This window comes from Phaethon aethereus (assembly GCF_964289735.1).
Source record: "Phaethon aethereus genome assembly, chromosome: 1".
NCBI lineage: Eukaryota > Metazoa > Chordata > Aves > Phaethontiformes > Phaethontidae > Phaethon > Phaethon aethereus.
In genome coordinates, this window is record NC_138575.1 from 197,393,398 (window position 1) to 197,417,784 (window position 24,387).

Sequence of the window (24,387 nt, forward strand, 5' to 3'; positions counted from 1 at the left end):
GCATGATTTGTAAACCACAACAATCATAAAATGTGACTGCTAGACTGGTACAGCCTGAATGCATTTCTTTGCTGAAGATATGCAATAACGTGGCAATGTTGTTTAGCCAAGACTTCCAGTAGGTGATGTCTGCTTTTGTTCTGGTTGAGTACATTTTAGTTGTGGCCATGGAGGGTGTGAGGATGCATATCATAGGCCTGAATAATTTCTGCTTTTTTATACTTTACTTTAAAAATGTGCACACTGATAATGTATTAATTTTTTTCTAAGATGCTTCATGCTGAAAGTACAGTAAGGCTCTTGGAGTGTCAGGATGAAAACACAATTGAACCGTGTTCTAAAAAAATGAAGTCAACAGAAGGGGCTTACGAGAAACTTTCTGATGATGATAACCAAGGTATTCAAGAGGAGATGGACGCTGAGAGAACATCAAATGATTTAATATCTGTGTATGCCTCAGATAACCAAGGGCAACATGAAATGGAGAAGCAAGAGAAAATACCTACTCGTGTCCTGGGAACACTGAATGAAGTTCTCCCTGAATATAATCTAGCACTTACTCAGCCAGTGGATTCAGAAACTGTGCAAAATGTAAATCTTCCATGTGCATCAATGAATGACGCTAAAGTTGAAGAAAACAAAGGCCCTTTTATAACAAGTAGTGCTGGTGAAGATAATATTGTAAATAACAGTACAACGTTCTCAGTAAATAGAAATGCATCAGATGAAGAGTTTTTTACAAGCAAAGAATTTATCGGACCGATTTACAAACCTGTGGAAAGTAACCAACAGGACAAATCTGGTGGTTGCAATGAATGTAGAAGCAGTGAGGGAGATGAGAATGAATTGCATGAAAACAGAGCTAAAAGAAAGGAGGCAAAGAACATGCAAACTATTTCTTCTGTTGTATCAGAAATAGATGATGAACTGGACCAGTTCTATAAAGAAATTCACCAGCTGGAAAGTGAAAATTTAGATGCTAATTTGCAGGAAAAAGAAACTGAAACTTCTCAGGAGCAATACTCTCCATATAACTGTAGTCAAACCTCACAAGAGGATTATCAACGTGTACTGTTGGGCAGCCCACAACCATTTTATGAGAATGAACAGTGTTTCTTTGGGGAACAGAACAGTCAGAAAACAAGCAATGAGCAGGTTGTCACAGAAACAAGTGGCTGGAAAACTGAAAATACCTTTAATGGACAAGTAGATTCTAAATATTGGAACTATTCAGTGCCTGAATTCAGACCTGCTTGGCAGTCAACAGAGTCATTCATAGTACCTCAGGGACCTTTTCCACCTAGAGTCAACCATCCGTCGCATTTTCAGATACTTAATTCTCCACCACAAAAAACAAACCCCCTTGCTTCTCAGAATGGTGAACTTCCTTACAAAAATTATCATGGTTACCAGGGAAATACTGATACCAACAGTCATGGTCCATTGCTTGATCAAAGTACCAACTATGCTGGTCCCATTGATATCCATACTACTCAGGTCTTCAGAAATGGAAATAATGACCAGAATGGACTCCAAATTAATGGTTTCTGTGAAACCAGGGAAGAGTGTTGGAAGGATCCAAAAACTGACAATACAGAAGGATTGCACAGCTTTTCTTCCTTGCAGTTACCTGAAGAAAGATTTGGTTGTTCACAGAAGTTGCTCGTAATCTTAAGAGGCCTACCTGGTTCAGGGAAATCAACACTTTCTCGGTAAGTAAAGACTTAAAATTTGGGAAGCTTATTCAAATCAAAATTTTTAAGAATTTTTTTTTAAAGTTATCTGTAAGCACTTGGCAAACTTTGGTATTTGTAAATTAGGCTATTAAAATGCAATAATTTTTATTTAATGAGGACATATGACAGTAAATGTTGAAAAAAATTGGGGGGGTATCTCCTTTAGAGTTTTGATGAACAGGAGCTGGTTTATAGTAAAGTTAAAATGTTCTGTATCCATTGAATTGCACAGTCTCTTACTCTGAAACTTTCAGGTGTAGCAGTATGTGATGGTCTGCCTCTTTTTTTTATTCTTAAATTCCTTAATTTAAAAAAATCTTCCATCAAATCTAACAGCATTAATCTGACTGAAAAAGAAGTACTTCTTCTATGCCATGCAAAAATATTCAAAGACCATTAGAAGAATTTTGCTACTCTGAAAATACTTAATTTGTTTTCAGCGTGTTGATGAAACTGAGCATAATCTCATTCCCTCATTCCCTTTTTTCAAACTGTGGTCTGTCAACTTCTCTGTTTATTTGTGAACAACACACGAGAGAAGTATTATTTTTTCCTTAAAAATATACTTGTTAAAGTCAAGATGGTTTAAAAGTGAGTGCCACCTCCAACTTGCATTTTCACTACTTTTTTTTTTTTTTTTTGTCCTAGTTTAAAAAGCACTTAAGTTGACATAGAGCACAGGCACCATCTGTGTTAAGTGAAAATAGGTTTCTCTTGCATTAAAAAAAAGAAGTTACTATATCACTACTTAATGATTGAGCTTCATCTGGAAACTGTACATCACAAATGGAATGTCTTCTGTGCTTATCTTCTGTTGTATGCTAAGAGTCTATTAAATAGATAAATTGATCATGTTCTTCCTTGTTTTATGTATAAAGGAGTACCCTTGCTGTTCCTTTTTTTTTTTTCACGCTATTTAGGAGACTGTGATCTCCATATCATAGAAGAATACTTATTAGAAATTCCTAGCTTACATATTTGTATGATTTAAACTGTAATGTTTTCTAGTTACTAAGTGCTCTATTTTGCAAACCTGCATTTTTGAAGCTGCATGAGCCTGGGTGGGTATTATTATGATAATTTCTTTAATATATGAAAGCAACACAGAAAATTAAAAATAATAACCCTTTGGAAAAAATGGGGCCTCATTCAGTTCTGGAATTGGATAATACTTAAGGTGAAGATATCTTAATAGAATAGACTATTTTGTTTTCTGTGTTTAGTATGCTGAATTTTCTTTGAATCTTTCTCCAAATATGTTATTCATATTATTTTAAAGATTCTAAATATCTTAAGGTTTTTATATTCTTAACTTTTATATTCTTACTTTTTTCATCTCTTGCTAGTGAGAGCAATCACTAATTTCATTTAGCAGATGGGAAAGTGAGTACTATGAGATCAAAGTCAAGAATAGTCACCAAATTTGGGTGCAGAATTTGAACTGTGTGGGACTTGTTTTTCAGTGTGTTCAATTATATGCAGTTTCATATGTTCAAAGCTTGGTTGCAATTGTTAATTCCCATTAAATAATGTCTCAGGGTCTCAGGTACCTGGTGGTGGTGCTGCTGGTGGGGGAACCCAGAATTAATGTCTACTTATGAGGAAAATATATGTATTAATTAATTCTTATTTGTAATATAAATTGACTATGTTTTTGTGTGTAACATCATAGACTTCTGCAGTGTAGACTAGGACAGTAAATACAGTCTTCTGATGTCATGTTAGTACCCACAGATATCTTTGGAGGCTTGGCATCTTTAGCACCTCTAGACAAACCTCTACCACTTTTGCTAGCAAAATGACTGTGACAGAAAAGCAGAAAATTGATGTAATCTATGCGGATCATCACTAAAAGGGAATGAGACACATCTTGCAAGCGGGTTTCCCAAGTATGAAATGACAGCAGAGCAGTAGTGAGTCCTAGGAATCTTGAATTCTTGTCTGCCTTTTGTGCAAAGTGACGGTTTGTAAGTACAGGCACTTTCCCTCTTGCTCCCAAACTTGACCCATATCTGTCCTGAATCTTCCACTGAAGTCTGCGTTTCATTTTGACTCTTCCATCCCAACTGCTTGGAATCACAGGCATGTTTTCTGGAAGAGGCTTCTGGAGGTCAACTAGTCATGGTTCTGCTTGGAGCAGGCCTGTCAACATTGTTGGATCAGATCAGATGTGTCTGTGTAGCCTGATCTTGAAAAACCTACAAGTATGGAGATTCCAGAGTCTCACCAAAATTTCTGGTGCAGTACTACCCTCCTAGTAAAGAAGTTCTTCCTAATCTCCACACTGAAGTTCCCAAGCCATAACTTGCTTGCGTTCTCCTGTGTTATACCATGTGCTGTTACCTGGCAGAATTTGTCTCATCATCTTTGCAGTTTCCCTTCAGGTCAGGGGATAGGCTTAATGACTGTAATAGGCTGATATCAGATGGCCTCTTACTGTCTTCATTGCCAGACTAAACAACCCCAGCTGCTATTAACCTCTCCTCATGGCTTGTTATGCCCTTAGGCATCATAGCCATCTGTTCAACCCTTTTATAGTTTTCAGGATGTCGTCTGGACTGGAAAGCCCCAAACTGGACACAGTATTTCAAAACTGACCACACAAAAGTCAGGTAGAGTGTGGATGATATCTTCCATTGATCTGCTGACCATGTTTTCTCTAATAAAGCCCAGCATGTGGTTTCCCTCTCTTTTCAAGGGAGCACACCATTCACTCATCTCCAGTTTGACGTCCACGGTAATCCTCAGATCCTTTTCAGCAGAGCTGCTCAACCAGTCTGTACTGACACTTAGGTTTCTTTTTCACCAGTTGCAAAAGGTCGCACTTTTCCTTGTTGAGCTTCATGATGTTTTGCTTAGCCCAGTGCTCAAGTTTCTCAATGTCCTTCTGGATAGAAGCCCTACTGCTCAGTATGTTGGGTATCACTACTAATTTGCTATCATCTGCAAGTTCTCTGCTTCATCATGGAATTATAGAATAGTTTGGGTTGGAAGGGACCTTTAAAGGTCATCTAGTCCAATCCCCCTGCAGTGAGCAGGGACATCTTCAACTAGAGCAGGTTGCTCAGAGCCCCATCCAACCTGACCTGGAATTGTTCCAGGGATTGGGTGTCTACCACCTCTCTGGGCAACCTGTGCCAGTGGTTCACCACCCTCATTGTCAAAAATTTCTTCCTTATGTCTAGTCTAAATCTACCCTCTTTTAGTTTAAAACCATTACCCCTTGTCCTATCACTACAGGCCCTTGTAAAAAGTCCCTCTCCAGCTTTCTTGTAGGCCCCCTTCAGGTACTGGAAGGCTGCAGTAAGATCTCCCTGGAGCCTTCTCTTCTCCAGGCTGAACAACCCCAACTCTCTCAGCCTGTCCTCACAGGAGAGGTGTTCCATCCCTCGGATCATTTTTGTGACCCTTCTCTGGACACTCTCCAACAGGTCTATGTCTTTCCTGTGCTGAGGACTCCAGAGCCGGATACAGGACCAGGTGGGGTCTCAGCAGAGCAGAGTAGAGGGGCAGAATCCCCTCACTCGACCTGCTGGCCACATTGCTTTAGGGGCAGCCCAGGACACGGTTGGCCTTATGGGCTGGGAGCGCACCTTTCTGGCTCCTGTCCAGCTTTTCATCCACCAGTACCCTCAAGTCCTTTGCAGCAGGGCTGCTCTCAATCCCTTCATCCCCTAGCCTGTATGGATACCGGGGTTGCCTTGACCGAGGTGCAGGACCCTGCCCTTGGTCTTGTTGAACCTCATGAGGTTCACATGGGACCATTCCTGGAGCTCTTCCAGGTGCCTCTGGATGGCATCCCATCCCTCAGGTGTGTCAACTGCACCACTCAGCTTGGTGTTGTCTGCAAACTTGCTGAGAGTACGCTTGATCCCTCCAGGATCATCCAGGTTAACAACGAAGATACTAAAAACATTGGTCCTACTATCAACCCTCGCTGTACTCTGCTTGTTACTGACTGGGAGATGATGTCAGAAGCCTTGGTAATTTCAAAGTGCTACATTCATCACTCTGTCCTCATCCACAAAGGCAGTTGTTTTGTCAGAGAGTGCATTCTGGTCAGTAAAGAATGATTTGTCTGTTGCAAAACCCACATTGACTCTTCCTGATTACCTTCATTTCCTTCACATGTTTGGAAATAGATTCTGAGAGGATGCATTCTGTTGTCTTTCCACGAACTAAGGTTCGGTGAGGTTGAGTAGCCTTTAGTTCCTTGGGTCCTTGTCTTTAATTGCCTTAAATATGAGCATAACATTAGAAGCTTCCTGGTCATTGGGGAGCTCCCCTTATGTCCTGAGTTTCTTTCCTGCGTTCACCTGACCTAGGCACTCCCAGCCTCCTGAGGCTCATTGAATTCCTATTGTTTCTTTCTCCATCTATTTCCAGTTCTGTTTTCCCATTGCTATCCAGCCATGACTTTTGGTCTGTGCTTACTAGCTCCTCATCTGCTTCTAAATTCTGAGCTTTTAGTTCCTTCTCCCGCCCTTTCTTCCCAGGTTCATCTTGTCCCTGTTTCAGCTGGTGATACTATCTCATTCCCAGCTTCATTGTACGAATTCCTTCCTTGTGCTTCACTCTTGTGCCTATTTCATAGCTCTGCCGCTTGTACCAAGTTGCTTGTTCCAGTGTTTGTACCACTATGCTTCCCATGTCCTTCCTATTTTAGGCCAATTTTGTTCCTTCTCTTGCCATTGTTAAGATTGTGTTAGGAGAAATGTGTTCCTACAATGCGGAACACATTTTTCAGCTTTCTGCCACTACAACAATGCTCTGTTCAGGAATGGGCTTACTGCAGTGAGAATTGTTGCATTTTCTGCTCTACTTTGTATAAAAATGAGAACTTTTTACTACTATTTTCTGTGTGCGTGACATTTTCAAGTCCTACAGCTTGGTCAGATTTACGAAAAACTTTTGCAGGAAAAACAAACACATGTACTTTGCCAGATGTCACTTCCTCAACCCAAAGGTTCTCGGAGAAAAGCTTGGAATAACAAAACATAATAAAAATGCTGTATTTCTTCCTTGGTTTTGGAAATGATTGACCATTTAGGTACAATTTTCTAAAACAATTTAGCCAGAGAGCTGCCCACCAATGATACATCTTTAGCCCAAGTAACAAAAGTCTGCTGCAGTTAGAAGTAGATTATAATGTGACCTTATAATGCTGGAAAAAGTTACAAGAAAACAGACTTGGATTTTTAGGATATTTTGCTACAAAACTTGGCAGCAATTGCAATTTCCCATTCCTCCCTAAATATCTGAACATGAATTTGAATAAAAAGGACCTTAATGAGGTTGAAAGAACAAATATTGGTGTTATTTAAGAAGTACATGTTTCATTAAATCCATTGTCAGGAGTATATAAAGACAGTCATCTTTCTCTGGGGCCATTCTTCCTGAGAGCTTGATCTCTGGAAGGGAAGAGTTAGAGTTAGTATTTATGGCTGAATGTGGAAACAGTTGCATGCTGTTGTTTCTAATTATGTATTTCTTTAAACTGTGTTACAAGCAATGCTTTTAAAGTAGCATTTGCATAGCTTAGTGATACTACAGATTTTAAAATGATATTTAGTTATTGTCTATTTTTTTCTTCATCTGTGATATCTTAGCTATTTTAAGTAGGTGAGTTATTAGATTCTAAGAGTTCTTCCTTATTATAAAATCATCTATCAAAGTAGGCTAACCAGGATGCAGGCTGCGGCACTAAGGTTTTAAAGAAAAATGAAGGTAGAATTTGTGTGTGTGTGTGCACACTAGCGCACTGGAAAAAATGTGTGTTGATTTGCTGACTAGTTAAAATGAGCGTTTTGGTTTCAAGATAAGTTTTGTATGTCGAGCTAATGTCTTCTATTAGATCAGATAGCATGTCTGGAAAAAGTAGGTGAGCTGCTTTAATTTTTATATCTGCTTTAATTTCACTGTGCTACTATGTTCAAAGATGGGTGTTCAATTGCAAGGAAGGTTTACGGTGAAAAAGCTGGATTACAGCAATTGATTAATACTGCTACTTATTTCAGGCATGCGTGCATATTGATGCTGACTGATTTGTAATTTGACTCTCTTATTAGAAATATATTTATCTTTTTTTCCTTTCTCCATCCCTCAAAAGTGGAATATCATCTCTTTGTGCGTTTAGATAGTAATGATGATTTCTTCACATAGATGTGCTTTTTGTTGTCTTCTGTTTCCTAGTTCATGAGCCTGGGATAAATTTTATTTTCAAATACATGTTAGAAATATGTGAATTAGTCCATATGACGTTGACAAGTGTGTTTGTGGTTTAAATTTTACAATTTACTGTGAATTCTGAAGGAGGGAGTTGTCAGGCTTTTAAATTTTATGGTTTATGATTTAATCTCACAATTTAGAAACAAACTATGATCACTGCTGTAATAAGTTTCAGTTCATAAACTCATGAATTTGTGATAGCTTGTGTGTTGTGTGTAGGGTAAGGGTTCTGTTACTCTGGCCTCTTTGGTAGTCTCTTTGCCTTCCCAGATTCTGTAGGTTTAGGATTATTCTTGCAAATATGGTTTACTGCATTAAACCTGTTGTATTAATTATATAAGTTCATAAATAAGTTGTGGTGTATTCTGAACTTCAAGGAATAATAACAAAATATTTCAAGAATGAACTTTGTTGATGGGTTTGCAAGACTCCTGAACCCTTGTCATTGTGCTTTCTTATTGCTACAACTAATGGTATTTGGAAGATACAACATAAGAATTTGAGTAAGTGAATTGTTCTCCAGGACTCTGAGCAGGCAGAGTCAGTTCCTAGAAATAAAAATAAAAATGAATGCCCCATTAGTTTCATTAGTGTTGATTCATCAGTTCTTATTCTTACAGAAACCTGATGGTCAGGCTCTGAGGAGCTGTAGAGGTGTGTCTGTCTACTCAGCTAGTAGAAGACTTCCAGTTATTATTTGCTATCTCTTTTTATTATTAAGGCAGATGGTCTTTACCCTGAGATGTGTGCATATACATTCAGCACACAAAAAGTGAGTGTGGAAGATGGATCCAGTTTTTCTAGCATTACTAATTGGCAAATGTAGCATACTGTAAATAAGAAAATTGGGCCATGTTGAAAACATGGACAAGTAACTTAATGAATTTAAATCCCCGTTAAATATTTTATACAAGAGAGGAATCAATATGAAAAAATACTGTTGTGTGTGGTGTATGATTTTCTGGTGCCATTTTATCTACTTAGAAGAACAAAAACAGGCTTTGAAGCCTTCTGTGCTCTCATAAACCTATGTGATACACATCATCCTATTAAAAGACATAGGCTCTAACAAAAATAATTATTGAACAACGTCCAAAAAAAGTGGCTGGACTTCTGGTGTATCATGCTTTGCTTTCTGAAATAGCATTGCTATTTGTCCTGAGATAACCTTAATATTCTGGAAAAGGGAGAAAGAGCAACAAGAGAAAAACAGCTTGTATGCAGCTCTGATCATGTTACTTGACAGTTACATCATGAGTGGTTTCTTCTGGTCCTCAGTAATCTGAATTTTGTTGTTACAGATCTCTATTTTAAAAGCAGAAATAACCAACAACATAGCTGGGGGACAATAAATGTGTAAGAATGTAAGTTAACATGTAATACAGAGTCCCAGTCTCTAAACTATGATCCATAACAGGTCTGTTGTTGGCGACTGGTAGCAAAACAGCAAATCCTTTCTGTAGGAACTAAACTTAAGTAACTCTTCCTGCAGATATATATAGGAAAGCTTGGTAACTTAGAACTAATGTACATTTGTTCCCCTCCATTATTTGGGATTTGGCCCGTTCTTTTCTCTTCCTGCCACCTCATCAGTAGTGCATCCCACATACTGCTAGTGCAGTTTGGTTTTTGAAGCCTTTGGGTACATTGCCTATTTCTGAGCTGGAACAGTTGCCTCAATTTCCATAGGACAGTGATATCTGAGTGTTGCAATAGGCTGTAAATGCTCTGTGGCACGAACTGGCTGTTTTCTATTTTCAAATTTAAATATACTATAGAAAACAGAAACAATCAAGGAGGTTTTGTAATCACATTTATTCTGTAGATCAGACTTTAAACAGAATTGTACTGTTGTCTCAGTTTTACAGGGTTTTCCTTTAAACCCCAATTTCCAAGGACTTTCTGAAAATACAGTTTACCATAATCTTTAATGTTAGCTGTGCAAGAAGCAGATTGTAATGCAACTGACCTACAAAGGAAGTAAACTTCTAAGCAGTAAAATATTTATGTTGCTTGGAAATGGCAGGCCTAAAAGCCTGGATAAATGTGAAATTTGCATTGCAGTCTTTTTATCTTTATGCATTCTAATCTGAATCTCTGCATTTTACCCTTCTGTTCACAAATTTGTTTTGTTTTGGTTTATCTGTTTGGTTCCCCCCCCCCTCCCCCAAATGCATAGTATTTTTGAGAGAATATTCTGTCAGATTTTGTTGAAAATGGTCTTATATGTCCAGAAGTCACCATGGAATGGCATTGCCTTAGGAAACCAAGCTAAAACACTAATCAAGTCGTTTAAGTGATTAGAGAAGTGCTTGTTTTTCTCCTGATTTGAAGTAATACACGCAGGGCTAGTAAAACGCATGGTTATCCTATCAACCTCTTAGCACTAAAGTATGAATGATAGGGAAAAACAGTGTAATTCCTTGATAGAAACCGAGATACGAAAAAATCCTGTCTTAAATTTCTTGGCATCTATTCGACTGAAACTACAGTTCTACAAGACATAACAGCTTACTGCTGCTCAACTAGGGGAGGTCTCCATTGATAGTTTGCCACTTCTATTGTATCACCTTTTAGGGCCTTTTCTGAAATAGGCTTAACTGCTAAAGCTTCAGAAAAGTAACCAAGTGGAGGGGAGGAGAAAAGGATTGCTTTCTTCTGAGCATGAATTCCAGTGGCTTATAGATCCAGTGAATGCCAGAGTTGATGAGAAAATAGAGGCAAGTTAAGACTGTGTTGCCTGGATTGGAGAAGACGTAGAACTAGAATAGAAGAGTATAGGATCTTGAAGAAATATGGACATTCTTCTGTAATCCTGATTTTTCATTAGTAGGACAATCTTGAAAGTTTATTGTGATCTTTTACTTTCTCCTGAAAATAGGGAGTAGTTTACTACTACTACTATTAGTAGTTTTCTTCTGCTATTCCTGTTCGACCCACATTGTATGTGCAAGCAGCATGGGCAAAGGTCAGAAGAGGGCGTGGTGAGAGTTTAAGGTGATGAAAAAGGATTTAAACATCCAGTTCATGTCTCGGCTGCATCCAAATTCCTCATGACCAGATTGGTTTCTAGAGATAATTCCAGTTGAGCATTTATATGGAAAATTTTAGCAAATACATTAAATTACTATGAGGTACCTAGAACTTACTGCAATATAACCATAACTTAGATGGGTGCAAACGTCTCTTGGGGGAGGAGGAGAAGCAGCAACAAATGCAGAAATAGTAGAAAGGGGAGAAATGTATTGCTTTAATTTGGATTAGAATTATTGTTTATACATACGAGTGTACTTTTATAAACCTGTTGGAAGTTCAGAACTAGGGCACAGTTGAATTTATTTTCTTCTGTGTCTTTTTCTTTTCTGCCTGAAAAACAGAAGTTAAAATATTTTTATGTTTTCCTTTGTTTAACAGTATTCTGCTTGGTCAAAGTCATGATGGCATTGTATTCAGCACCGATGATTATTTTCGTCAACAAGATGGATACACATATAATGCTGCTCAGCTTGGTGATGCCCATGACTGGAACCAGAAGAGAGGTTTGAATGCATAAGAGGCATCCTATATAAATTATTCTTATATTTAGAAAATAGAAGTATAGCATAACATGCATGTCTGTTAGTAGTCTATATGAAAATGAGTATATATATGTATATTTTAGTATAGGGTATATAGAAGTATAGATTTAAAGTATTCTTTATATTTTAATTAATGTATATACACACATAAAATTTTGAACTTACAGAAGGTTCAGAGTTAGAATTAAGGTAGCTCATTTGTCTCAGAAGTGGGATACTCAAGTAACCTCTCAAGGTGCTCTCCTCTACAGGAGTTCCTTCTGAACTTCTGGTAAGAATAAAAATAATTTTATACAAACTGTCCCAGTTTGTATAAAATGGAGGTGGATATCATGCTGATAAGGGTATAGAACTTGAGTTTTTCACTTTCCTGGGTAAGTCTCCTGTGTAGCATTATGTAGAAGCTGAATGTCATCATCATGCTCTCTGGGTGTGCTCAAAAAAATGATTCTACAATGTTGGTTTTTTTCAGGGACAAATCCTAGTTAGGAGTCCTCTGAGAATGCTTTGTGGACTAAGTGTGTAAGGGATTTAGAAGAATGCCTGTTCTCAAGGTCAAAGTTTGGTTTAGGCATAAGATAGATGCTTAATTGATTTATCAAGACTAAAGCAGTCTTGGGCTTATGAAGAGATACCATTTCAGGCATCAGGGTAATGCTAAAATGTTTTCTGTGCTGTGGAGATGATGAATCTCAAGTAACTAACAGATTTGCATGTTTTGCCCCCTAAACTCCTTCAACCAATCTCAGTTCTGCACTGTAATCTCTAGGATGCTTCTGCTGGGTAAGCAGCAGTATACTCTTGTGGGTCCTGCCAAACAAATTGCATCATGGCAGTGCTCTGTCTGTCTTTCCTTCAAAAAAGATGCTAATTTGGATGTGCCTTCTTACCAGTTGCTGTTCTGTAGCTTATTATTCCTGAAACTTCTGCCCTCTTTTGGATTTGGTAGAAATTGGCCAGTGAGTTTAACCATTATTCAAGCAGAGACAGCATGGTTGTAATTTTTTTTTTTTCAATGGATCTCAGAAAGATTTCAGATGTGTGATGTCTTTCTGTGAAGATCACTTATTTCTTAGCATTTTGTTGCAAAAGTACTGCAATACCTAACCACAGGTCTCAATTATGAATGCACCATGTGTTATCTGGCAGGGCTGGTAAAGCTGGAACCAGGGTATGGTTTCATGCAGGGATCTCTCTATTCAGCAGGCCCCAGACTTGGAGCAATTCTGTTGTATTGTTTTGACTTCTACACATCCCATTTACCCCTTTGCATCAATTCACCACCACCTGTTTCTTACGTCCTTCACTTAATTTTTCTTATCTTCTTGCTTCTACTTCTTTCTATTCCTGTCTCTACTTTTCAGTGTTTTTATTCCTTTTCTTAGAACAATGTGTTTCAGTCAGACTAGATTAGTGCAAAAAACATCTGGAACATTTTATTTACATTTACCATTATTTTTGTATTACATAGTTGTTTATTAACTTGCATTATTTTTCATTGCAGCAAAGCAAGCAATGGAGCAGGGAAAATCTCCAGTTATAATAGACAACACTAATACTCAAGCGTGGGAAATGAAGCCATATGTGGAAGTGGTAGGTTTTGTTCTGTGATTGTATCATCTGTTACAACTTTACAACTTGCCTTCATGTGTGATAAGATGGCCTGTTTTGTCCAGAAACATTTTCCTTACTCAAGTTTTTAAAGAGATATTTATTGATAAACTCAGTAATTGGTATGGTAATAGTTCAGACCAATTTACGTATTGACTTGATCTAATCTGCTTAGCCTGGAATGAAAGCTAAACTGGGTTGGGGTAAGTGAAATTCAGCATGCTACCACCACACATTTAACTACATCTGTTTATTATACTGGTCTATAAACTTTTTGTTATATTTTATGTAATACTAATAGACATACTTTGCTTGCTGCAGGCTCTAGAAAAGGGATACAGAGTGGAGTTCCATGAGCCAGATACCTGGTGGAAGTTTGATCCTGAAGAATTAGAAAAGTAAGGTTTATATAACATTATATTTTATATAGATAGATAGACAGATAAATATGCACATATAAATATATATGTAGTACATTATATTTTATTCATTATCTTATTTTTTAAATGCTTAAATAAAATACATTTTATACTAGTAGTTAAATAAGCATTTTGAGATATACCTTTAAATGGAAGTGTTATGGATAAACAAACACAAGTGAATAGAGGTCCTGTCTTGTTGGCCCAAAAAGTCAATATTAAAATTTTGTTGGACAGAAGTAGAAAAATTATTCACCCCATAAGAATCGCTGCTATTATAATTAATAATTATTCTGAGATATTTGTTGCTACAAAATGCTGACAGCAAGAAATAGGTAGAAGACAAAAAGAAATTACACATTTTGCAAGGAGTCTATCAATATAAGTGCTTTGTTTTGTCTGCTTTTATAGGTGTCTTAGTGTCAAAGAACAACAGTCCATTACTAATCAGTAAAGGCTGAAAAGAAAGCTCTTATTTTAGATTATTCTGTTGCAGGATTTTTTGAAATTGTCCCCAGTCTTCAGAGGATCTGATTTAGAGTACTGTTGGACATAGATCATTGGATTTCTGGGTTGTGAGAGTGCCTAGGAAGCTGCTTATTATTCCTGGTTAATGTCTCTCTTGTCTCAGATGTATCTGCTTTAAGAAGCTATGAGATATCAAACCACCTTAGGGATATTTCATTTTTTGGAATGTAATGTAATATTTTCATGCTTGATCACAAAGAGTTTTGTCACTGATTGTCATCTTTTATGCTTCCAACTGACTTGGCTTACAATTGTTTCAGCTTTGTAAAGTAGCCCCTACAATGCACAAAGTACGTGTTTATAATACTTACATTACTGACTTGGACTGTATTGTGTTTACAAATCTTTTAAAATTTTCACCTTTTGCTCCTAAGCTACCATTAATTTATTTAATGTGAAGTTTGTATCTTTCCCTAAAAATGTTTTAGCATCTCCAGTTGCTTTAAATATTTGAATAGAGACTCACTGACTGGAAACTTTATTTTTTGAGAGTTTAGGAAAGGTGGTGATATGAGGTTTCATTTTGGTTTTCAGTTGCTTGGGGAGAGGGCTCAATTTTTAAGGTTGTAGGGGTTTTTTTCCATATTCATGTGTTTGGGAAAGAGATAATGATAGAGATGATGTTGTAGTTTTGGGATTCCCCTTATGAATTTTGAGATCAACATTTTGTGCAGTAGTTGGGCAAATACTGGTTTTAATAATAAATTTGGGTAATTTTATTAGTTGTCTGAAGTCATACATTCTAATTTCCTCCTAAACAAGATCACTTAAGACTCTTTGTTTCTGGTAATTGGAATAAAAAATACGCTACCTCCTACCTTAATTAGCAAGAAACCTTTTCTTATATTTCAGATACATGCTTCTCATTTATTTGTTTTTAGTGGTGCTGTCTAGATTGTTAGTAACTTTCATCAAGTGATACAGTATGTCAATATTCTAGAAGTCAGATGCATTTCTGGATACTATTTTTATAGGGGTTTTTTTCTGCCGCTGGTGAATTCTTGATGTCAAGAACGTGGCAGATGTTTTAGTGTGGAATAGGTGTCAGGGTCTGTTTTCTTCAAGTGTGCCCATGAGTTACAAATTATCTTTAGAGTCACGCATGTGTGATTTTGCTTTTATTTTTGTGCACATAACTCTTGTGAAAACATCTTCAGTCCACAGACATATGTCTTGTGGTAGTGCTCAAGACTTCCTGCATAGCATTTAGACCTTTATATAAGGATTTTGTGCTTTGATACCATTTTTAGGAAGTCTTGAAAACTGCAGGCAAGAGAAAAACTGAGTGGCAAAATCACTGGCAGCAGAGAGAAATATTTTTATTATTATTATTTTCTTTTCTAAGTATTTAATCAGTGTTGGATGAAAAAATTGCCCTCTGTCATGTCTGTATGCTTTCTGAGTAGCTGGTCAGTTGGCAACTAGAACTCTCTTTAAAAAAAAAAAAAAAAAAAAGAGTTTGATTCAAGGATTTGGGGGGTAATAAGTATTCTATGTATCATCTGTATTTTGGGATGGATGTTGTTTTAATTTTAAAAAGTTACCTGCTGTGTAACTTCACGCAGAAGTGAAATGCAAACATGTTTAATATAATCCTTTTTCCTTCATGTATGATCGTAAAACTACAATTTGGTATTGACTTCATTAAACTTGTGCTGATTCTTTTAAGTAGTCATGTTTGTGCATGATTACTTTGTCAGTATATTGGTATGTAAGACTCTTCTGCTGTGGAAGCATTTAATAGTGACAGAACTTTGCTTTTATCAATAGATTCTGTGTTCCTGAAAGCAAAACCAGCTTCCAAAGCGTAATTATCTGTTAGGAGCTTTTGCTGGTACATCTGTATTGGTTAAGGACAGATGGTTTTATGCTCTTTCAGCATAACCAAGCCACGAAAGGATGAGTGAAGACATGCCTGAAGAGGAGATCCCAGTATTAAATGACACTATACAGCAGATTTGTTTCCTTTTTAAAACTAATTTCTATGCTTGATGTGATTTTGCTGTTGGTGATTTTATCTTGCATTGTTCTTTAACGAAAAGTAGTTGCTTATTTATGAAGTGATTATGCACAAGTCCATTCAGTTGTTGGTGTGCACTTCATGCTCAGAGCACTTGAGCTGTGATCTTTTTGATAGGGAAAATATTGAATAACTTTGGCTTCCACCATTTGGCATAAAAGGACTTGAACTTCCTTTTCTCAGTTTTTTTCTGCCATGAGAGTCAAATGTTTTATAGAATCCCCATAGTTCTAGCGGACTGGCTTTTTTCTCTACTGTTAACCTTGTTCATATTCATGAATAAAATCAAAACTGTTAAGACTTGTGAACTGATAAGTTCAACATACTGCTGCTCCTGGACTTCTTTAAGCACAGTGTAGAAGTTAGTAGGATTTAAACAGTGAGCTGCTTGTGATGATCATTCTAGCTTCTGATGTTGTCTCAGGGAAGAGTGTCTATGAGAGAAATACTGTACTTAAGCCTTTTCTTCCCAGAAAGCAAGCTGATAAAATACACCTTAAGGAGACAGCATAATTCTGAATACTTCTGAGATCAGCAATTCTACTTCCATTCTGAATATGAAACTAGTGTACTACCTGCAGTATACTTTGAACCCTCATCAACATGATATGTACTTCTTTGCTGTCATAATACGCACAAATTCCAGGGGAGGGGGGGATGATCAGTCTTTTAAAATATTTCTGTATAGAGAATTCTCTTTCCAGTATAGCCTGTTTGTTCCCAGTATTGATTCCTCCTCTGTAGAACTGAGCAAGTTGGTAAGGAGGCCCATGCCTCTTCTGTCCCTGTCAGAAAGCACAGAGATGCAGGCATATATTCCCTGTTGGTATGGCCTGGAAATAATTCAGCTTGGACAAAGTTTCTTGGTGACAGGAATGCATTGGGTTATGATGAATGCTTGTCTACACCATCAAAACATTTTGCTTGTTTTATATCTGTTCTTTTAGATTCAGTTCTGGCACTTCTCTGACATTGTTTGTGTGTGAGTCTTGTGGTTTTCTTTTTGGCAGAGACCGAAACTCTCTGCTAACATGGATTTTAAGATCCTATTCCATAGATACTTAAGGAGATAGATACATTCTAATGTAATGTCTAATGTCTTGGGTTCTTAATAGATCAAGTTCTCACTGAAAGTAGCTGTTCAAAAAACACTGCAAGAACAGGACAATACTTTTGGCCTCCCTTCCCTTATGTGTTTTGGTACATATCTAAATTTACAGCAAGTATCAGTAAGAGCTAGTAGATAAAGGTGTCATGGGCATGCTGTTCTAGTTCAAAACTAAAATTGCTCCTTATTTTATACAGAGATTTATTGATGAGAAAATACTCTGTCATTAAGTCTTGGAACCATGTAGTTTCAATTTTTTTTATGCTAGTTTGAACATTACTTTCATAAGTAGTGGTCTATAATACGATTCATCCCTCATTAGCTAGTATACCATATAAAGTCTGATGAATAAACAGAAAGCAAAGTCCTTCTAGGGTTATTTAGGTACATAGTCCTGGTGAATAACATCACATTTCTGTATGAAGAATGACTGTATTGTTTTCTGTTATTTAATATATGCAGTGGTGAATTGTTAATAATAAATTGTTAAAGTAAACCTTAACACAAGTTGAATACTGAGAGAATGAGGACACAGTGTAATAAAAGTGAAATTTCAAATATGAAAAGCAAGAAGAAAAATTGTAAAATTAGAGGGTTTTTTCTTAAAGACTGTAAACATATAAACATACCAGACAATTTATTTAAATTTTTATTTTTGTAGGAGGAATAAGCATGGGGTCACTCGAGAGAAGATTGCTCAGATGTTGGAACGATATGAATATCAAATATCCATACCTATTGTCATGAATTCAGTGGTACCTCCCCACAAAAACACTCAAAGGCCACCTCTGCAGCGAAGACATAGGTGGGGAGGCAATACAGACTCATGGAATTCTTTCAGTATTTCCAGTAGCTGATAACACAGTTGCAGTCAGTTAATAACAATCTGTCACCTGCCCTTCTAAAACGCATCATCACCTCCAATAAAGTAGCGGATCTTCCATGTTTTAAATAGGCCTATTTCGAGACCATTTTCTTCTGGAGGTTGTTCTTTAATGGGCTTGCATGTAAATAAAATTGTACATGAAATGTTTTTTAAAATTATATTTATTACAGTTGTAATAACTTTGATTTTAGTGAAATATAAAGTTTATGAAGTCTTCCTTCATAAACCTAAGACAATGATGTTGTCATATATCAAGTAACTGTTGAGCAGTTTTTTTTAAAGAATAGGTCGTATTAGATGTCTTTTAAATGAGAATTAAAGCCACAGAAGAAGAGGTTATTTCTGTAATAACCAATTTTACCGATTGTTACTTAGTCTTCTTATCTTTTAGGAGATTTTTTTTTTTTTTTTTGAACCATTATGTCATGGATTGTCCTTTTTTTCTATTTGGCATGTATTGCCAATTGTCAAAATTTTGGTGTGTGTTTTCTGGTTTTAGTTGTGGTGTTTGGTGGTTTTGGTCTCAGAAGCTCATCTGGCAGCTGAAGCTACATTCTGCCAATACAGTATTCAGCAGCCTTAAACTCTGCAACCTCAATTTTTTTTTTTTTTTGTTCTCAGTGGTAGTATATAAACTATGATGGTGGCTGTACACCACCAATTTTTGTGCTGACTAAAAAAAACTTAAGGTGTTGTTTTATCACTAAAATCCAAAAATTTCACAGCTATGTCTTTCTAAATCAATTTCTTTCATTTACGATAAAAATGAAGTATTAAAGCATTAGGCTGTCAAGTCCCAGCCCACAGTTGGGATGCATCAATTCAACATAAATAGTGGATGTAATTCTGTAAAATCATGTTGCATTCCTAATTTTGGCACAGCCAATGTAATCTGTTTAGTACATAACAAAGAATGAGCCAGCATGGAGATGGACTAATTTACTGCCCTTTTTCTCATTAAAAAATATGAATTTGTAAGTTTTTACTTTGCTTGCTTTCTAACAGCTTGCTGTATTAATAAAAAGTATTTGTCTTCAGTGTTGTTTTAGTAGTTCAGTGCAAAGGTTTTTATTATTTTCAAACTTGTAATGTTTTATACAGATGGACATTATTACTAACGTGCTAGCTGAAATAACCTATCTTCAGGTCTAACTACATTTTATTTCCGTATATAATGAATGAGTAAATCCCTAATAGGAAGTTTTGTCAAGAACCTGAGTACATAGCTAAAAGAATTTTCATGGTTTTCTGTTACTAATTTGGTGTAATAACCATCAGAATTTTGAAAATTCCAAAGCCAGCATTTTTTTTTTTTTTTACTTCTAAACAATTTTTGAATAGGCCCTAAAAATTACTTCATCTTTAAAGTCTGAATACCATGAAAGTTGAAAATCCAGAATTCTTTGGCTTTCTACACCTATTGTGCAAATCTAAATTTGTACAATTTAATGTATATCTGCAATAACATTTACATAAGAGATTAACTGTAGAAGTTGAAGTGTGCAGTTTCACATTTTAGTAATTGCTTTAATTATTTGAAAAACAATTTAAAATGCTTCAGTAGCGCGTGGATTGTTAATATATTGCATTATGTGTGTATATATAAAAAAGGAAGCTCTCCAACTATATTAATTGTATTCCCTTATTGTCTGTTATTGATACCAATTATGTGACTGTATTTTAGTTTTCATGGTTATCTTTTTCCATGTCTCAAAAGAATCATGGAAATCATTGTAAATTGTCAGTAATACTTGAATTATCCCAAAGTTTTTCTATTTAAACATGAAAGCATATTTCAAGTGGGAGGAAGATAAAAAGGTTTTAGAAAGACTCATTTTATTTACTCTATATTACTTTAAACACCGATGAAGTGATAAAATTTAGTGAAGCTTTATGCAGTAGTCACACAGTGTGCTAAGGTATTACAAAAAAGAGCTGATTATTGAAAATTGATGTTACGATATCTTTTGGTACCTTCTGTCTTGAGTTTTTAAAGGAAATTGATTTTTTTAGCAATATTTAGTTGATATTTAAGTTCTCTTTAACTGAATTTTGTATTTAAATAGATGTGAATTCATACTATTTTAAAATGGTGCAGCATTTTTTTTGTGTTATCTTTAATAAATTTTTGGTGGATGGTGAGTATTTTTTATATGTAAAGCATGTTGATCGATAATAGGCTTGCAGTTTGCAAAGGACACATAACAGGAAAGGAATGCTTTGCAGCTTGGCACTGTATCAAACATTTGTAAACTGCTTAATCTATAAAGCTGTGTTCCAAGGTAAGTACAATGACATGGTAGGTGAAAACACTGGAATTACTGTCTAACACATTTTTGGTTCATGCTAAATTAATTTTCATGAGGGTATGACAGTCATGGTCATACGTAGATCTCAGAAGTTGCTTTTACACTACAATATTTATATGTAAAAATAATAAAAAGATGATGTGACATACATGTTGCAAGTATTGAATTTCTCCTGCTCCCTCATAAATGAGAAAAATTACTTAGTCAAAAAGTATGTACAAGAAATTTAAGAATTCACTGTTCAGTTAGACTGGGGATATAAAATTTTTTCCAATCTGGCATAGCTTTTATGCAATACACCTGTTGATGATGATAATGTATCTAGAATGAAGGTTTCCTGGTTTAGATTTTTAGTAAATTGCTAGTTCATCATATTTCATGAAATAATAGTGTCAGAAATTTTTTTAAATGTAAATAATGCATAGAACCTTAATGTTACAAATGCATATTCTAAGTATCTGCTGCATAGTTCAAACTAGTGAGATGTTTGATAAGTAAATGTAACCAGAATAGTTAAGATACTCAGCTGTAGTTTTAACATCCTACTCTTCTAAGCATGACATTTAAATGATAATTAATTTGCAGAACATACATACATAATTTGGTTGATATAGCTGACCAGTAAGTATCAGCTACATAGGATTACATGTTGCTATAGAAAAAAATAGTTCTAGTTTTACTGCTTTATCTAAACTGTTTCTTGTTTGATTAGTTTACTTCCTGAATTATCAAAAGTGTTCATCAACCTTGTCTGTGACAGATGATTTAGTGTTCTTATTTTCTTTTTGTTTGGAGAAGAAAAAACAAGAAACAATTAAAAAAAACCAACAAAACAACAAACACAAAAAAAACCCCCAAAACACTACAAAACCAAACCCTAGAAGACCTATGTTCTGGTTTTGGCTGGGATAGAGTTAATTTTCTTCCTGATAGCTGGTATAGTGCTGTGTTTTGGATTTGTGCTGAAAACAGTGTTGATAACACAAGGATGTTTTCATTATTGCTGAGCAGTGCTTACACACAGTCAAGGCCTTTTCTGCTTCTCACCCCACCCCACCAGCGAGTGGACTGGGGATGCACAAGAAATTGGCAGGGGACACAGCTGGGACAGCTGACCCCAACTGACCACAGGAATATTCCATACCATATGATGTCATGCTCAGCACATGAAGCTGGGGGAAGAAGGAGGAATGGGGTGGACATTTGGAGTGATGCCATTTGTCTTCCCAAGTACCAGTTATGTGTGATGGAGCCCTGCTGTCCTGGGGATGGCTGAACACCTGGCTGCTGATGGGGAGTGCTGAATTAATTCCTTGTTTTGCTTTGCTTGCGTGCGCAGCTTTTGCTTTACCTATTCAACTGTCTTTATCTCAACGCGCGAGTTGTCTCACTTTTACTCTTCCAGTTCTCTCCCTCGTCCCACCGTGGGGGCAGAGAGTGAGCAGCTGTGTGGGGATTACTTGCCTGCTGGGATTAAACCATGACAACCTAATATAACACTTCTGTTCTTGTCATCATGTCCTCTTTAGGTTCATTTTAATCTAGTTTGCCATGCTGCATACTTTTTTAAGCTCTTTGTCTTTAAGAAGAAAGCCGAGATTTTTGTCTTTTGTCATCTATCTCTTCAAATCTTCTGCAGAGATAGTAGTTTTTCTTTGTTTCTCTGCTAATAGATAACTGAAAACCAGGCTTTGTCTAGCTGAGGTGGGACCCATAACATTTATATTTGACTGTTTTGTGTCTGTCTTATCTGATGTAATTTAGACTGCGTTACGATTTTCTTTGAGCTGACCAGTAGGATTCATTTTCAATGACTTAGAAAAAAATTTACTTTTGTCTTTTCGCATTCATGTATGATACCTGTCATTTTAACTGCTGCGTCCTCCTAGCAATCAGGTTTTCTGGAAGAAATGTTTCCCTTCTCTGCTGGTACGTCCTGGAGATGAGGTGACTAGGTATATGTTGAGAATTGAGAGTTTTCCATACAAAAGAACAGAAACATCTATTACAATTCCCAGTAAAGAGCAATAAGAAGACATAGTGTTGAAACGCAGTTCATAAAATTGAAATTAAGTACTCAATTTAAGAGTGATCAGGTGTTTCATATAGGTCAGATGTGGAAATATTTCACTTCAGTGTTTTATGTTCTCATCCTTTGGAAATAAAAGCAAAAGCAGAGATTAAAGCTCTTTAGTAATCATTTCCTAGGTGAGAATCTACTTGTACATCACTTTGTTTTTTGGTTTTTTCTTTTTATAGGCTAATTGGTTGAAATTAGCTATAAATCAGCTTCTTTAAGTTTACAGAAAAATATGTGAAAACATAGTTGGTCTTTTAAGTATTTAGAAGACAAAGTAGTAAGTAACAAGTTTTGTCAAGGTCAGATCATCTCAAATTTGTCTAATACATCTCTGTAGGAATGCAGAAGCAGCAAGTGGTGGTTTTAGCCTGAGATAGACTGTGAGTGTCATTCTGGATTAAAAGTATTGAAGTATTGCGCCTGGAATGGGTCTTTGCATTTTCCTTGTAGCTCATCATGCTACTTTTTCATATCTCAGGTAGGCAGGCAGTCCTTGACCGTTTATAGTGCTGTTGTAACAGTACCATGTTGTGCCAAGTCAGAACATGTTGTATCCATGAAGTAATTTTTTTTTAGTTGTACTTGCTGTCTTTTTAGTGATGGTAAATGTTTGTTTTTTGAGCTGTGTCCTGGTTTCAGCCAGGATAGAGCTGGTTTTCCTCACAGAAGCTAGTGTGAGACTGTGTTTTGGATTTGGGATGAGGAACTGTTGATAATGTGCTGATGTTTTGGGTTGTTGCTGAGCCGTCAAGGACAGTCCAGCTTCTTGTGCTGGCCTGCCAGCGAGCAGGCTGGGCGTGCATGGGGAGCTGGGAGGGGACACAGCCGGGACAGCTGACCCAGACTGGCCAAAGAGATATTCCCTACCATCCGACGTCATGCCCAGTACATAAACTGGAGTTGGCCGGGGGGGCGGAAATCGCTGCTCGGGGACGGGCTGTCGATCACGGGGTGGTGAGCAATTGCTGTATTGGGCCTCACTTGTTCTTGTACATTCCTTTGTTGGTATTATCATTATTGTTCCCTTCTTTCTTTCTGTCCTATTAAACCGTGTTTATCTCAACCCATGAGGTTTTTCCTAATTCTCTCCCCCGTCCCACTGCGGGAGGGGGAGTGAGCGAGCGGCTGCGTGGTGCTTAGTTGCCGGCTGGGGCTAAACCACGACAGTCCTTTTTGGCACCCAACGTGGGGCCCGAGGCTTGAGATAATAACGGTTGCAGGTCACAATATCAGTTTATTTGATTTGCATCATGCTCTCGTCTTTGCTGTACATGTTAAGGATCGGTGTTGGTTTCTGCGGGCTGCTGTACTCTGCAATGATTAGTAATGTCTCGCCTGTGAATTTTGTTTTTAGAGCACTGACCTTGAGCTTAATGTGGTATCATCTGAGCTCTGTACTAAAGCCGTTACTGTATTTTGGCTACAGTTTTGTGGAGACGATTAGCAATTATACTTCTGCCTCTGAAAGGTTTTTTATGGAGGAAATGCAGAATGGTACCTTTGCTACCCTCTATCATAACATTTCCTCCTTCATCACAATAATTTTTCAGTATTTTGAACACCCTTGGCTGGTTAAAATACCTCTATTGCTACTTCTGGGGAACAGTGTTTCGGTTTTGTCTAAGGTTGGCAAGCAATTTAAGAATATCACCCGGAGATCTGCCCCAAGGCTGGATAGTTATGAATGGCAGGGTGTGTGGAACAGCATGGGCAAATGCCTGGGGCGGTGGGCACCTCCGGTGTTTTGGAGCTTCACTCCCGAACAAGTGCAGAATCCTGATAAACTAGCAGAATATCTGGAAGAAGTATGCTGTCAGCCTGGCAGCTCCAAGGAGACACAAATCATTGCCATGTGCTGGGGCCTGGCCCATGCCTACCGAACCC

At 36.9% G+C, this 24,387-nt stretch overlaps 1 protein-coding gene across 1 annotated transcript; it reads left to right on the top strand.

Annotated features, from left to right (window-relative positions):
• Positions 1–270: 270 nt before the first annotated feature.
• Positions 271–18,360, top strand: N4BP2L2 (NEDD4 binding protein 2 like 2; the record flags this gene model as incomplete). The annotated part of the gene is made up of 5 exons (XM_082008920.1): positions 271–1,712; positions 11,379–11,503; positions 13,047–13,135; positions 13,475–13,551; positions 17,890–18,360. The coding sequence occupies 5 exons, from the start codon at positions 271–273 to the stop codon at positions 18,083–18,085; spliced, it is 1,929 nt and encodes a 642-aa protein (XP_081865046.1). The 3' UTR covers positions 18,086–18,360.
• Between the last annotated feature and the right edge of the window lie 6,027 nt (positions 18,361–24,387).